Raw genomic sequence first — 13,184 nt, forward strand, 5'->3', positions numbered from 1 at the left:
TAGAACTGCTTTATGCAATACTTTGAAGAGAAGTTTATATGTTGGGATAAACCGTGTTCAAAATCTGTCCATCTGAAATGCACAACAGCATTATCGCTCACATACATATATGTGTATTTAAGATCAAGAATGGAAACTCGTTTTCAAATTAGGTGTGTAAGCCGTGCGCAAACGGCTTTGCTTCTGTCAGCACGGACCTTCCAGAACACAGTCTGCTGATGAACTGCAGAACTTGTTTGGGAGCTTGTAGTTTAGAATGTGTGTATGATTCTAACAGATGAATTGGCCCATTTGTTGTGGGTTCAGATCACTCATTTGGTTTAGTTTCAGGCGTGGGTTCTTTGATCTGCTCTTATAGAAAAGGTCCTCTAGTCCCATTCCCAGAGAGCCATAATGGGGTCGATGGGAAGGTCCTATGGATCAAAGGGAATGGAAATACTGGAGGCGGGAATATTGAATGTGTGTGGAATTTCAGAAAGCTGTTTCTTAATGTCTGAAGCGGCGTCCGGACCCCTGCAGAACATGTGCCCGTATCCGCACAACTGACGCCTGCCTCACCCACAGAGCCGTCTTGCCCTGGGAATTACAGTCTTGCTCCATTTTCTTCTTGGTTCTCAGCAATGTTCTGTGGGTTGCAGCGAAGTAACTTGCAAAGGGCACTGTAGGTTTCCACGGTTGGCACCTTTATCCCTTTGTAACTAGTGGGTCTTTTGTCCCATTTCAAGCTCCAGTAAACCAGTGGGTTACAGACCTAAAAAGACAAAAACGGGAAAACTTCTGGATCACTGTGGGCCCTTTGATCCCTAGATCACCCAGAGCCTCAGCGGGTGTCTGAGCAGCCCCGATACCTGAGCGGCCCAGCTTCCTCAGACAGTCAGGGGGAAGTTGGACATCACAGCCTCAGGCTGGCAGAGCTTCCAGCTCCACTTGGGACCTGCAGGGATATTGGCAAGTCCCTGATGAAAAGCCTCCCTGGCAGATTTCGGTTGTAAGCTGGCGATGATAATTTGCTGACCCCCTACATCTCAACTTAATAGGCTCATTTCCTGCCCCCCCCCCCCATCCTTGGATTTGTATTTTGGACCTTCATTCATAAGCAGTTTTGCCTGGAGACTATCCCATCATGGTGTAGCTTTCAAAGTTGCCAAGAATGAGAAATAGGCTTCTTTTGGGGAGGAGGGAGAGAGAGGGAGACCTAATTGATTACTGTTTTTGAATCACTCCTTCCAGTGGCTCACGGAGCTTTCGTTTTCCTCCTTTCCTTAGAAGATGAAAGTCCTGGGCAGACCTATCACAGAGAGAGAAGAAACGCAGTCACCATGCAGCCACAGAGTGTCCAGGGGCTCGGCAAGATCAGCGAGGAGCCTTCAACATCTAGTGACGAGAGGGCCTCACTGATCAAGAAGGAGATCCATGGGTCCCTGCCGCACCTGGCTGAGCCCTCTGTGCCGTACCGCGGGACTGTGTTTGCCATGGACCCCAGGAATGGTTACATGGAGCCCCACTACCGTAAGTGGTTCCTGTCCCGCAGCCCCCATTCCGGGAGCTGCGGAAGGCCAGGCATGTGCGCGTGCACGCGTGCTTCATGAATTATCGTGCTGGTATTAATTGATATAAATGTTTAATTGACTTTGTTTTCCCCACTTTTCTCCCCCTCTCCTACATCCTGTCCATTCCTCCTTTTAGAGAGAGCCATTTTCTTACATCTCTAAGCAACATCAAGCCTTCAGGAAGGTGTCCATCTGTGGCTAATCCACATGGACCTTTGCTGGGAACGAGAACCAGATTTCTTCCACCCAAGTAGACACTGCAGGAGGAAAATTGGTTGATGGGGGTAGTTATTAAAGTGCGCTGCATTGGCAGGAGTCTTTAACAACAGCTATTCCCATTTTTAATGATTTTTTGCGTAATTGTTGAGGATGAACAGACCTCTTTTAACAGATCGTTGCTAAATTCCTTAATGCGGAAGATTTTTTGCTACCTGTTTTGCTTTCCTCTCCAGCCAGCATACCAGAAATGTGCGAAGCTCCTTTTCCAGCACTAATAAAGTTTAAGTAAATCACTAGCACTCAGAACACAAGTGTATGATGGTTTTCTCCAAAGAATGATGTATAAGGGGTGACTTTATTTGTGGCCTGTTTCTAGTTAAAAACAATATAATTTGGTTGTGGAGTAATGAAGTTCACATTGAGGTGCCAAAGCTTACAGCTCTTGATTACAGATTTATCACCTTGCCAGGATACAGACTTGCCATTTAACCTTCCCGGCTCCAATTCCAGATGATCCATTGAGCTCCAGTGAGGGGCACTGGTTTGTGTTTCCCTTTTTCCACATCATTCAGAAATTTTAGTGTTTTAAGGCAAAAGGTCATTAGCCAGATGACTGATTAGTGAGGACAGCTGATTAGTGCTTTTTTTTTTTTTTTTTTCCCTTTTTGCTCAAGAAAGTGCCCAGGATAAAAGCTAATTTCATCCCTTCGTTAGCTGGCTTGCAGCAGAGGGGAATGTTCCCTCATCAGGGTGCAGATCAAAGAGCCCGGAGCAACCTTACGTCTCAGCAACTGCCCCCCCCCCCCTTTCCCTACCGACCAGATTACATTGTTAGTAAAGACGGAAGGTACGTTATTTTTGTAAGTGCAGAGCGAATTATTTTTTAAGTGGTCAGAAGCATAGAGGAAAGGGTCTTATGGATTCTTGTAAGCTTTTGGACAAGGCTACGACTTCTCCGATCAAAAAGTGTTATTGGTCAAAAATAACAACTTCTCTGATCAAAAAGTGCTCATTGCTGCAGTTGTTTTTACCAGTCTCGAAGTGAGGAGGAGTGGGGCGTGCCTCTTTTTCTTCCTTCATTAAAGTTTATTTCATTGCCTTTCTACTTTCTTTTAGGAGAGTTTGAAACAGTGTTGGCAGGATTTTTCTCTGGGCACAGTCTTGTTTTCTACATTGTATTTTAACGGGTCTCTGTTGGATCTCTGTACGTGCAGAAAATGGGAGGGAATCCGTATCCTAAATTTTTACTCCCTGAGTGTATTTACTTTTTAGAAAGACTCCAGCCTAGCTTATTAGCCACAAGTTCCCTGCATTGTTTTCATTCTTATGTGTGAACACGAACTTTTCCCGTCTCTTATTTATGTTTTGTTTTCTATTCCAGATGCCCACTAATTAGTGAGGTATTTAATTGGGCAGGACAGCTGACGAATACTTCTCTTCCGGTTGATGGAAGTAGGCAGATGACCGTTAACTTTCTCTCCGTGCCATTTAACTTGCAGCTTGTTCTTGGTTCGTTGGTTCTAACGGTTTGCCCATTGGATCCTCTCCCTCCATTGAGGAATAGGCTCTCTGCACACCTGGGATCTGTGGCACCGTGTTTGTGACCCGCCTCCTGGGCCACCAATGGGATATTAACTAGCACAGGGCACTGGAGAGCTCTTAGCGGGGCTTGGGACTATTCTGTTTAGAGGACATAGACCAACAGCTTGATGTCTTCAGCTTTCCCCACTGTTTTGTTCAAGTCACTGTTAAAATTGCATGGTGGCTGACAAACTATGTACGTTGCCTCTAACCAACTGGCAAATGCCATTTTGACCCACCATCCCAATGTACTCTCTAAACTGGCCCTAAATAAATGATATCATGACATATATAACATGGTTGGGGGAATCCCGGGGATTACCCAGATCAGATTACCATTTAGGGGATTTCGGCTCAAGGTCCAGCTTTGCCATTTTGTGGCTGTGTAACTTGGCCAAGTGTGTTGACCCCTCAAAATCATTTGCTAACTATTTACTTGGCGTTATAATGTGACTGCTGCTCCATGGCGTTTTCCTGACAATTAAGGGACACCATGCAAATATAGTATTTGATAAAATCTCTGGCTCATGATGAGTGCTTCACATGATTATGGCACTTCCCCCCCGGGCGTCCACTTCATTAAAGTTTATGTCATTTTCTTGTTCCACTTCCCCCTGTTCCTTTCCATCATCATCATCATCACTGCCACCATCACCGCCACCAACAGCACCTGTATGTGATTAGTTCAACTCTCCACACCAAGGTGTTTTTGTTAGTGCTGCAGTCGCGTGTGTTTCTCTGCCTCCCTGAGATCCACAGATCTTCCACAGATCAGAGATCAAGTGGGCCATAAACCTTGGGAAAAAGGTTGGTGTCGGCACTGTGCACGGTGGCCTTCTGAACATAACCTCTCTCCCTGAACCTTAGTGAATTCTCTCTAATCTTTTGCTCTTTTGTAAGTGAAGGAAGTACGGAAACATTTAGATGATTTTGAGAAGTTTTCACCTGTTAAATTCTTGGCAGAAAGTGTTTTATGTAGCAAATACAGACTTATCTGGAAAACATGACAGGTGCAGAATTATTCAAATGAAGTCTTCTATTTTTATTTATTTAAACCAAATTTTTTTAATGTTTTATTTATTTTTGAGATGGGGAGAGACAGAGCATGAACAGGGGAGGGTCAGAGAGAGGGAGACACAGAATCTGAAACAGGCTCCAGGCTCTGAGCTGTCAGCACAGAGCCCTATGCAGGGCTCGAACTCACGGACTGTGAGATCATGACCTGAGCCGAAGTCGGCCGCTTAACCGACTGAGCCACCCAGGCGCCCCAAACGAAGTCTTTTAAAGATGTCCTCAACTAGGCCTCAAGGAGTTAGATAGGATGTAACTGTAGTTTGTCTCGAACCCTGTTGGGTCATTTAATCTTCTCGCAGTATAATGAGTATTTTTTTAGTACTTTATAATAAAATCCATCCCCCTGATCTGGATTTAATTATCCAGGTAAAGCTAATGAATGACCAATGTGATGCTGAAGTCACATCTTCAAGACTTTTTAGGGTGTGAGCAAAGCACCGTCTTTTTAAAATGAGACCTGGAAATTCAGTCCCATTTCTTTACCTGTCCGTACTGCAGCCCTGCAGTGGCTCAAGGTTCAGAAACCTCTTTTTAAAGGCCGTTCATTCCCTTTTCTTTTGAGTCATGTGCTGGCTTCACCAGGTTGTTGGGGAGAAAAGAATCCTCAATTCCGTGTCGCTGTGCATGGGAACACTCACAGGAATTCCTTCATTTCTCTGTGGTTGGAAAATGTGGACTTTCCAAGATGGCTAATTTGTGCTTCTATATATACTAACTTTGTATTTCTAACGTGTGGGCAGGCTTCCCGTAAGACCGGAAAAGGGAAAATCGTTTCTTTACCCTCAGAAGGACATCTGTAAAATCTTTATTGCACAAGACTTTATTATCCTTGGGCATGGAATGTTGCATCTTCGCAAACTGCAGTTTGGCTGGATTCAGAGTATTTTAGGTTTTGTGGGTTTGACTTAAAAAAAAAAAAAAAAAAAAAAGGAATACCAGAGAGAGCGGGCACTTCAAACGTTCGCAACATATGTTTGGAATAAAATCCTCACAGGGGGCCCCGGAGGGTATTCTCCCCTGAAGGGTAGTGGCAGAGGGCTTGTATATCAAGGCGAGAAAGTAGACGTTCAAGCTCAGGCGTGGGGTGACGCTGCCAGGCGGGTTGCTGCGCGATCACTAGCGCTTTTTCGTCCCAGAGAGCGTGGGAGGGGCCGGGCTTCAGAGCCCTGACCTGCTTGTACCGGAGTCAGGATTAGGACCCCTGTCCCCTTCCTACACTTTGATTTTGCCCCTGCTCCATCCGTAGCCAGGTTATTTCAAACTACCATCACCCAGGCTTACACTTAACCACCACGCACTTCATTCTCTTAGGAACTTGTGAAGGCAGGTGACGTCATAGTTCAGGCATCCCTGTACCCCGGCAGATGCTTAGCTTTTCCTCTCGTCCCTGGGACAGAAAACATGGGTTGCGTTGTCTTCTGTCTTCCTGCGAAGGCTCGTGTGTTCCGACTGTCCCTGCTGGAGTCTTGGTGGGGAGCTTCTCAGATTCACCAGGCATGCCTTGCAGGGCCCCTGCTGGTTCTGTTACAAGCAGGAGAAGGAGGTCCCCTTTTCTAAAATTTCAGGTCCCTTTTACAGTTTTGTGGTTGTGAAGATGCTTTTCTTCTGCCCCCAACTGCTCCCAAGCAGTAATAGTCCCTCACGGAAAATCTGATTCATTCCTGCATGCAAATGCTTTGATTGAAAACACACCGCTGGTATTCCTCCTTATGTTTCCCAGCTCGGGTGACAGAACTATTAGTTGCTAATTAGCAAAACCTGAGGAATTTGCTTAAAGAAAAGAAACTGAATTTTTAATTGCTTGCATTTATTTATTTTCCGCAGAAAGCTGATGGGCCGAGCCCACTTGCATTCTTGTGTGCTAAAAAAAAAAAAAATGTAATGTTTTTCTACCTGTCTGTCTTTATATTAGGTGACTTTCTACCCCCCTTAGAAATACATCTTCTAAGTGAGTGGAAGAGAAGATGAGTATTTTACATATTTAAAAGGCGCACCTGCTCACATTTCTCTTACTGTTGGAGTGTCATCTGGAGACTGTGAGAGGCAAAAATGCCTACGGGGCACAAATGAACAGTTTGGGGTCAACCAGACAGCACAGGCAGTGACAGTTGCCCAAGCACACGGTTCCATTCGCATCTAGTTGATGAACCAATCAGGAATGTTTTAGTGTCTTGGTTTTTCTTCTCTTTCCTTTTCTTTTCTTTTCTCTTTTTTTTTTTTTTTAGTTGGAAATTACACTGTTTAGTCAGAAGGACTGATGTCACGTGATACTTTGGGGGCTTTGCTAGGTACGTTGCTTCCTCCACTGATAGTCTTGAGCTGTAGGGGGATCTAGAGTGGGGAGGTGCAGACAATCTATGAACCTTTGCAGAACTCGTATTTGTGAGCTTAAGAATAGCTCCATGATTGGGGCGTGCCTGGGTGGCTCAGTCAGTCAAGTGACAGACTTCAGCTCAGGTCATGATCTCGCAGTTTGTGGGTTTGAGCCCCACGTTGGGCTCTATGCTGACAGCTCAGAGCCTGGAGCCTGCTTGGGATTCTGTGTCTCCCTCTTTCTCTGTCCCACCCCTGATTGTGCTCTCTCTGTCTCAAAAATAAACAAGCATTAAAAAAAAAAAAAATTGAAAAAAGAATAGCTCTGTGATTATTCTTGGCTTTCTATTAGAAATTCAGTGTAACTTTCCAGGTTTTCTTTCAGTAGTCCGGAAGTAACGTTTAAGGATTGGAAACTGTGAGCCACTTCCATAGATTTTTAAAAAGCTGTTGCAGGGTAGCTCTGCCTTAAGTGGTGGAAGTCTAGGGATGATTCCTAGGGTTCCAGATTGCTGCTTGCCAGTGAATCTTGACTACTCTTGTAGCTGATATGACTGTGATTCTACATATCAGTCTTGGGAGGTAGCCCGCAAAACTGGGAACCAGCAGTGAGAAAAGCATGTAGCATTTAGAAAAATACATTTGGCTTTATTCGTTGAATTTTGGGGTGCATTTATTGGAGGGGACCGGGGAGAAGCTTGAAGGCCATTCAGAAGGACAGACACAAAAGGCTAAGGGAGACCCTGTTCTAGGGAAAATCAGTTGGTCTTCGGTCGCACCCTGGCACAGACCCCTCTTCCATGGCTGCCACCAGAGGCCTCCGGGTCAGGCTCCCTGGCCACCGCCTCGGCCACCCCGCTCACACCCTTGTTCCTCTTGGTGTCACTCTGTGCTTTCCTCCTGTCTTCAAGTTCTACTTGTTCTTCAGGGCCTATCTAGAGACCACTTCCTTTGAAAGGCTTTTTTAAGTTCCATTTCACAGAGATATTTCCCTTCCCTGACACCAAGTAGACCTATAATTCTCACCTCAGCACCTCACGGCTGTGTTCTGTGTTGTCCGTGTATGTTGGTCTTTAGGAATGATGGGGTGGGTCGTCCAGGGATGGTCCCTCGTTCTTACAGCCACCAGAATTCCTGGGGCAGGGCTGAGAGGACTCCTCGGTGCCTCCGCAGGACAGAGAAGGGTGAGCCTTTCTGTTACCTGACCGGAGTCACAGCCCAGGTGAAGTTTGTCCCAAGCTTGCCACTCTGAAGTGGCCATTCGGCAACCTGAAGAGACTGATGCTTCGGCCTCTATTTTATTTTTCGTTCCTCTGTGTCACCTCTGATCCAAGCATAGTCACCCAGTCCTTTCTGAAAGTGGGCATTTATGCACACTCAGAGAATGTGTAAATTTCAAAACCAGCAAAAATATTTGTCTCCATGTACATACGGCAGATGTAAGCCTGCTAGGACTCTCACAGGAGGTGGATTGTGGTCCTTTGGAAGAAGTTGGCCGTTTGCTTACAGACTTGGATGAGGATCCTCTCTTCAGAACCGTGAGGTCAGCACGGGAGATCTGCCTGTCCCGAGTGTTTGATGCCCGTCCGAAATCGAACAGGTGTAGGATTTTTTTTCTGTCGGTCAGGCGATCGTGGTATTTGTGTCCCCTCTTCCAGATTTTACCGATTTGTTTTCCTTTCAATAATCTCTAGGCAGTTCATGATTTCAGTAACATCTTTCCAACTTGTTAGTGTCCAAATATGCGTGTAATCCATGTTAACAGGAGCCTCCGTCTACGAATCGGTTTGGGATTATAAACTCAGTCGTTTAAATATTCCATGTAATTATTTTCCTTCCCTAATTTGGCACCCACCCAATGCAGGCAGCACTTTTTTTTAGGTGCTTTATAGTTCTTTCCGTCCATCCCTCCCCCCAGCCTTTCTTCGAGTACAGCCTGAGAAACACAGGAACTCTTAACCATTTCTCAGCCATCTGTGAACAGCTTTCTGTCCCATTTTCTAATGGAGGCAACATTACCCTTGGTCCCTCCTCCTTTTTCTTGTATAATTAAAGAATGTTACCTTTGATGTCTCTTGGAAGTTGTATCTCCTGTCCTGCTTCAGCTTTCTTGATCTTGTACCTATAAATTTGTGCGGTATCTTCATACTTCTTAGTGAAAGGGCTGGAGTTTTCTCTCTTTGTGCCTTTTACACTTTGATTTAATGTAGGGTAACTGATCTGGCAGTTTATTGCTCCATCCTTCCTCTGTTCTGCTAGAGTTTGGATTCTTACAGTCCTCTTTGAAAAGTATCCAACTTCCTCAAATTGTTTAGCTTTTACATTTTGGTCTTTACGTCGGGTCTCTCCTAAAATTAATTGTTCTTCTCTTCCTAATGTCTTCCCTTCCTTTTTGGGGGTCCAGGGGAACATTTTTGATTCATTCAGCTGTTGGTATCTTTTGTTCATCTGTTAGTCATTTGTTATTTCAGCGTGTGCTTACTAGTGGCGTCCTAAGGGATGAACAAAGGACTAGTGGCGTTAGAAAGGATGAACAAAGTTGCTGCTCCCATGGACCTTCAGGCTGGTGGGACATGGAAATGAGTAGATAAGCTCATACAAAAAAACCAACACAAAGAATGTGTCAGAAAGGCAGATGCAGGGTCCTCTGGGAGCTGGTAACAACATACCTGACCCAGACTTGAGGAGGGCTTCCTGGAGGAAGGGACATCTGAACTAATCCCTGTGGCAAAAAGGTAGAGAAGATCCTTTGCAAAGGAAATCCTGACCCCTGTGAGGACCTAGGGGGAGGGTGGCTGGAGGGCGGAGCTCAGGGAAGGGAGTGGTAGCAGATGGGCTCCTGGGGGGAGCACCTCTGCATGATCCCCGGGGTGATCTCACCCCAGGACATGTTGTGTTTCATGGCTCTTGGGTATTTCAGCAGATCTTTGGATAACTGTGTTTCCCATTGCTAACCCAGAGTTTCTTTGTCTCTGAGAGTTTAATTCAGCTCCTCGCTGGGATTTGCAGGCTCAGGATTCCTGTCTGACAACCACCCTCCCGACTTCTGGCTGCGGCCCTTTCTTTCATTGGCCATCAAGCACGTGCTGCCCCCCTGGGTGATGTGGCCTGTCTTCCTCTGAAGACAACAAAATACTTTTTCTCAGACTCTGAGCTCTTCTGTGTTGGGTAACCCAGATAGCCACAATAGCTTTCTTTCTATTTTTAAGTTTATTTATTTATTTTGAGAGAGAGCGAGTGAGCATGTGTGCAAGCAGGGGACGAACAGAGAAGGGGAGGGGGAGAGAGAATCCCAAGCAGGCTCCAGTCTGTCAGCGCAGAGCCCGATGTGGGGCTCGATCTCATGAACTGTGAGATCATGACCTGAGCTGAAATCGAGAGCCTGTCACTTGACCAAGTCAGCCACCCAGGCAACGCCACCCCCCACCCCCCCACCCCATGGTATCTTTCTTGATCTCCCAAGTACAAATCCCAAACATTGACAATAAAATGCAGCTTAATTTCTAATGAATTAAGAGTGTCTTGTATCAAGACTTATTGTAACATCAAAATATATAATGTTCATGATTAAAAAAAAAAAACCCCAAAACCTTGAGTTTTATTTTCTTGGAAAACTGAAATCTAACATCAGTCAAACTGGAGAAAGTGCAAGGGACCTATGGTGCGGTTGGGGGCAGGGTCCTGAACTAAAGTGAAATTCAGCTGGAAAATCCAGTAGCTAATGCTGTCGGGGGGAAATGGGAACAAAGATCTCCAGTGGTGGCAAAAGCCAGCAATCCAGCCTGGACGGAGACGATCTTAGGAGAAGGTGGTGGGACCCCTGAGGAGGAGATGCGTGTCCTCCGCGGGGGCTGTGGGGCTAATCAGCAGACATTGTGCAGGTCAGAGGAAGCCTGCTCCGGGAAGCTGGGTGTTTACTCGTTCCCTGGAGGGGGGCCCGTATCTGCATCCTGATTGTGCTTATGACTCGTGAGGGGAATAAAAGGAGTTGCCTGTGTCCTAATTTAGAGACGATCAGACAAGTGTGCATGACGGAGGCTAGGAAGCAGCTTGCTTTTTTTTCAGCTTGGTTTCATGGGATAAGCCTGTTTTCAAAGTCAGCAAGAATTCACGTGTCCTCCCCCATCCCTGTTTCTCCCTGTAAGTAAGGTGTGTCATCAGATGTCACTGCTGCCCTGCTCCCTGCCCATCTGGAATATGATGGATCTTACGCTTGGCTTCTGAGATCTCAGCCTGGCTCCACAAATCTGACCACATGGGTTGACCCTTTTGATCAAACATGCAATTTACTTTTATATTTAATGTATCTCTGGCTACTGGATGCCTTTTCATGTACTATCTTTTATGGTTAATGATGCTTTGAATGTAGTCTGTGTATCACTTTGCTGTAAATTGACGATATAGAGAGAGAGTCGATGAGCAGCTGGAGGCACCTGAAAGCCTGTGAGGTTCCCGGCCCTTCTGAGCACCCCGCCCAGTGGACCGGCTTCAAGTCTTACTTGGGTACATGATGCTTGACATTTATTCTCATTTCAAAAATCCTGTGCATTTTTTGAGAGTCTGCTATGAACCAGACACTGTCTAGGTCCTGAAGGGTTGAGCATTTGCCAAGATCAGTCAGGTTCTTGTTCTTGTGGAGCCCACACCGCAGCCAGAGGACTTGCACTAACCACCTGGGTAGAGACGTCATTGAGCCAGCACAGCTGGTGCTCTGAGCCCAATAATCGGGTGGTGTGGGGAGAGGCTCAGGGCATAGTAATGTGTCAGCTCAGAGGGGTCTTTGCAGTTGAGACCCAAATGACGAAAAGAAGCCAGCCATGGGAAGATCGAAGGGGAGAACATTCCACTTCAAGAGTGGAATTTGTGGGTTTGCTGTAGCCGTGTCCAGGAGGAAGAGAGAAGGCTGGTGTAATGACTTGGTGTGTGAGTGGGGCAGTTTAGGGGCAGGCACGGGGACGGGGTTGGGGGAAATTGGGGGCCAATGGAAAGCCACGGGAGGGTGTGACGTAATTGGGTTTTTTCTTGGGGAGTATTGCTCTGGCTGGTGTGTGGGGACTTCATGAGAGAAGTGTAGAGTTAGGAAGTGACCCAGCAGGCTGTTACCGTGGCCTAGGTGGGAGGGAAATGGTCCCCCGTCTTAGAAATTAGGGCGGGCAGATAGTGAACTCTCCCTCCTTGTGCCACAACTTACGTCAGGGCGTTGAATTCATTTAATTCCCACAAAGATGTCATGATTTTCCCTGTTGACAGAGGAGGGAACTGAGGCCCATTAGGGCTAAGGAAGTTGCCCATTTTTCCATGGTTCAAAAATGGCTGAGCCAAGATTTGAACCCACATCATGTGGTTCCAGAGCTCAAGTTCTTAAACCATGCTTTCAACATGGCAGTCCACAGCCTCGTGAGGGCCCGACCAGGCGGGCAGTGGGTCATGCCCAGCCTTACTGGGGGAGCTGGGGGACTCTACCAGAACCAGGTGGTGGTGCTGCCGGTGGTGACAGGCGAGGGTCTGGCATGCCCTTGGGAGGGTGTGCAGCCATTGATGAGCGTGTCCCAGGCGGGGAGAGTGCAGGTGCTTCCCTCTGGTCGCTGTGCTCCAGGCCCTGCTACGTGGGAGGGAGAAGAAATTGCTTCTGAGGGATACTCTCCTGAAGAGTTAGAAGTTACCTGTGACCTAAGTATGGCCAGGCGTCCTGGTCCTTTCTGCGCCCTTCTGTTTTGGGGGAGCAGTGTGTTGGGAAACACTGCAGTCCCCACAGCAGGCCCCTATGTGAAGTATTTGCTGTGCTCAAGGTGCTAAGCTAAGGACTCAGTTTTTGCACAAACCCACTTGGCCCGTGAGTTAACTGAGATTCAGAGGGATCTTGCTCCCGGTGCTAGTTGGAGTCTGGACTCCATGGCTGAGGGTTTGAGAGTGAGGGAGGGAGGCTCCACGACACTGCTCTTTACTTATCTTGTGAAACTTTGCCTTCCCCACCGTGTCCTGTTAACCCCCATACCTGCAGTGGTTTTTGGGAAATAGGCTGTCTGCTTGGACCACAGATCGATTCATCATGTGAACTTGATTCTGAAAAGCAGCCTGTATAAATAACTGGAGCTTTCACATATCAGTAGAATAATGCAGTATCTGGCCCCACCCAGGCCCTGTCTGGGGACAGTGATCCCTTCCCTGTCCCTCTGTGTGACTACACGGGACCCTAGGGGAAGGAGTGGCAGAGAGAGAGCACCCTTTCATTTACATTTAGAATAACATTTATTTGCAGAGAGAGAGCGAGAGAGAGGGAACACAAGCCTGTTGCACAGAGGCATCATGGTGTCCTGCTGACATGGGCAGTTCCTGGTCTCTGGGCTTGGGGGTCTCAGATAAACTGTAAGGATCTTGGGAGAAGCAGTTAGCATGATTAAGGGGCTGGAGGAATGGTTTATGAGGAAAGATGAAAAGGCCTGACTA

The 13,184-nt window shown here is 46.7% G+C and overlaps 1 protein-coding gene across 16 annotated transcripts in view; it reads left to right on the plus strand.

The window, feature by feature from the left end:
- GLI3 (GLI family zinc finger 3) overlaps window positions 1–13,184 on the plus strand; it is a 281,827-nt gene that overhangs the window by 88,617 nt on the left and 180,026 nt on the right. For 15 of the 16 annotated variants that reach the window (XM_042963632.1, XM_042963719.1, XM_042963712.1 and 12 more), the window contains one exon: window positions 1,267–1,509. In XM_042963632.1, the coding sequence (XP_042819566.1) occupies window positions 1,267–1,509 (243 nt within the window). Of the gene's footprint in view, window positions 1–64; window positions 153–1,266; window positions 1,510–13,184 lie in introns of those variants that run through there. The other variant, XM_042963728.1, reaches the window with a different exon arrangement.

The sequence above is a fragment of the Panthera tigris genome, chromosome A2 (assembly GCF_018350195.1).
Source record: "Panthera tigris isolate Pti1 chromosome A2, P.tigris_Pti1_mat1.1, whole genome shotgun sequence".
NCBI classification, from domain to species: Eukaryota; Metazoa; Chordata; class Mammalia; order Carnivora; family Felidae; genus Panthera; species Panthera tigris.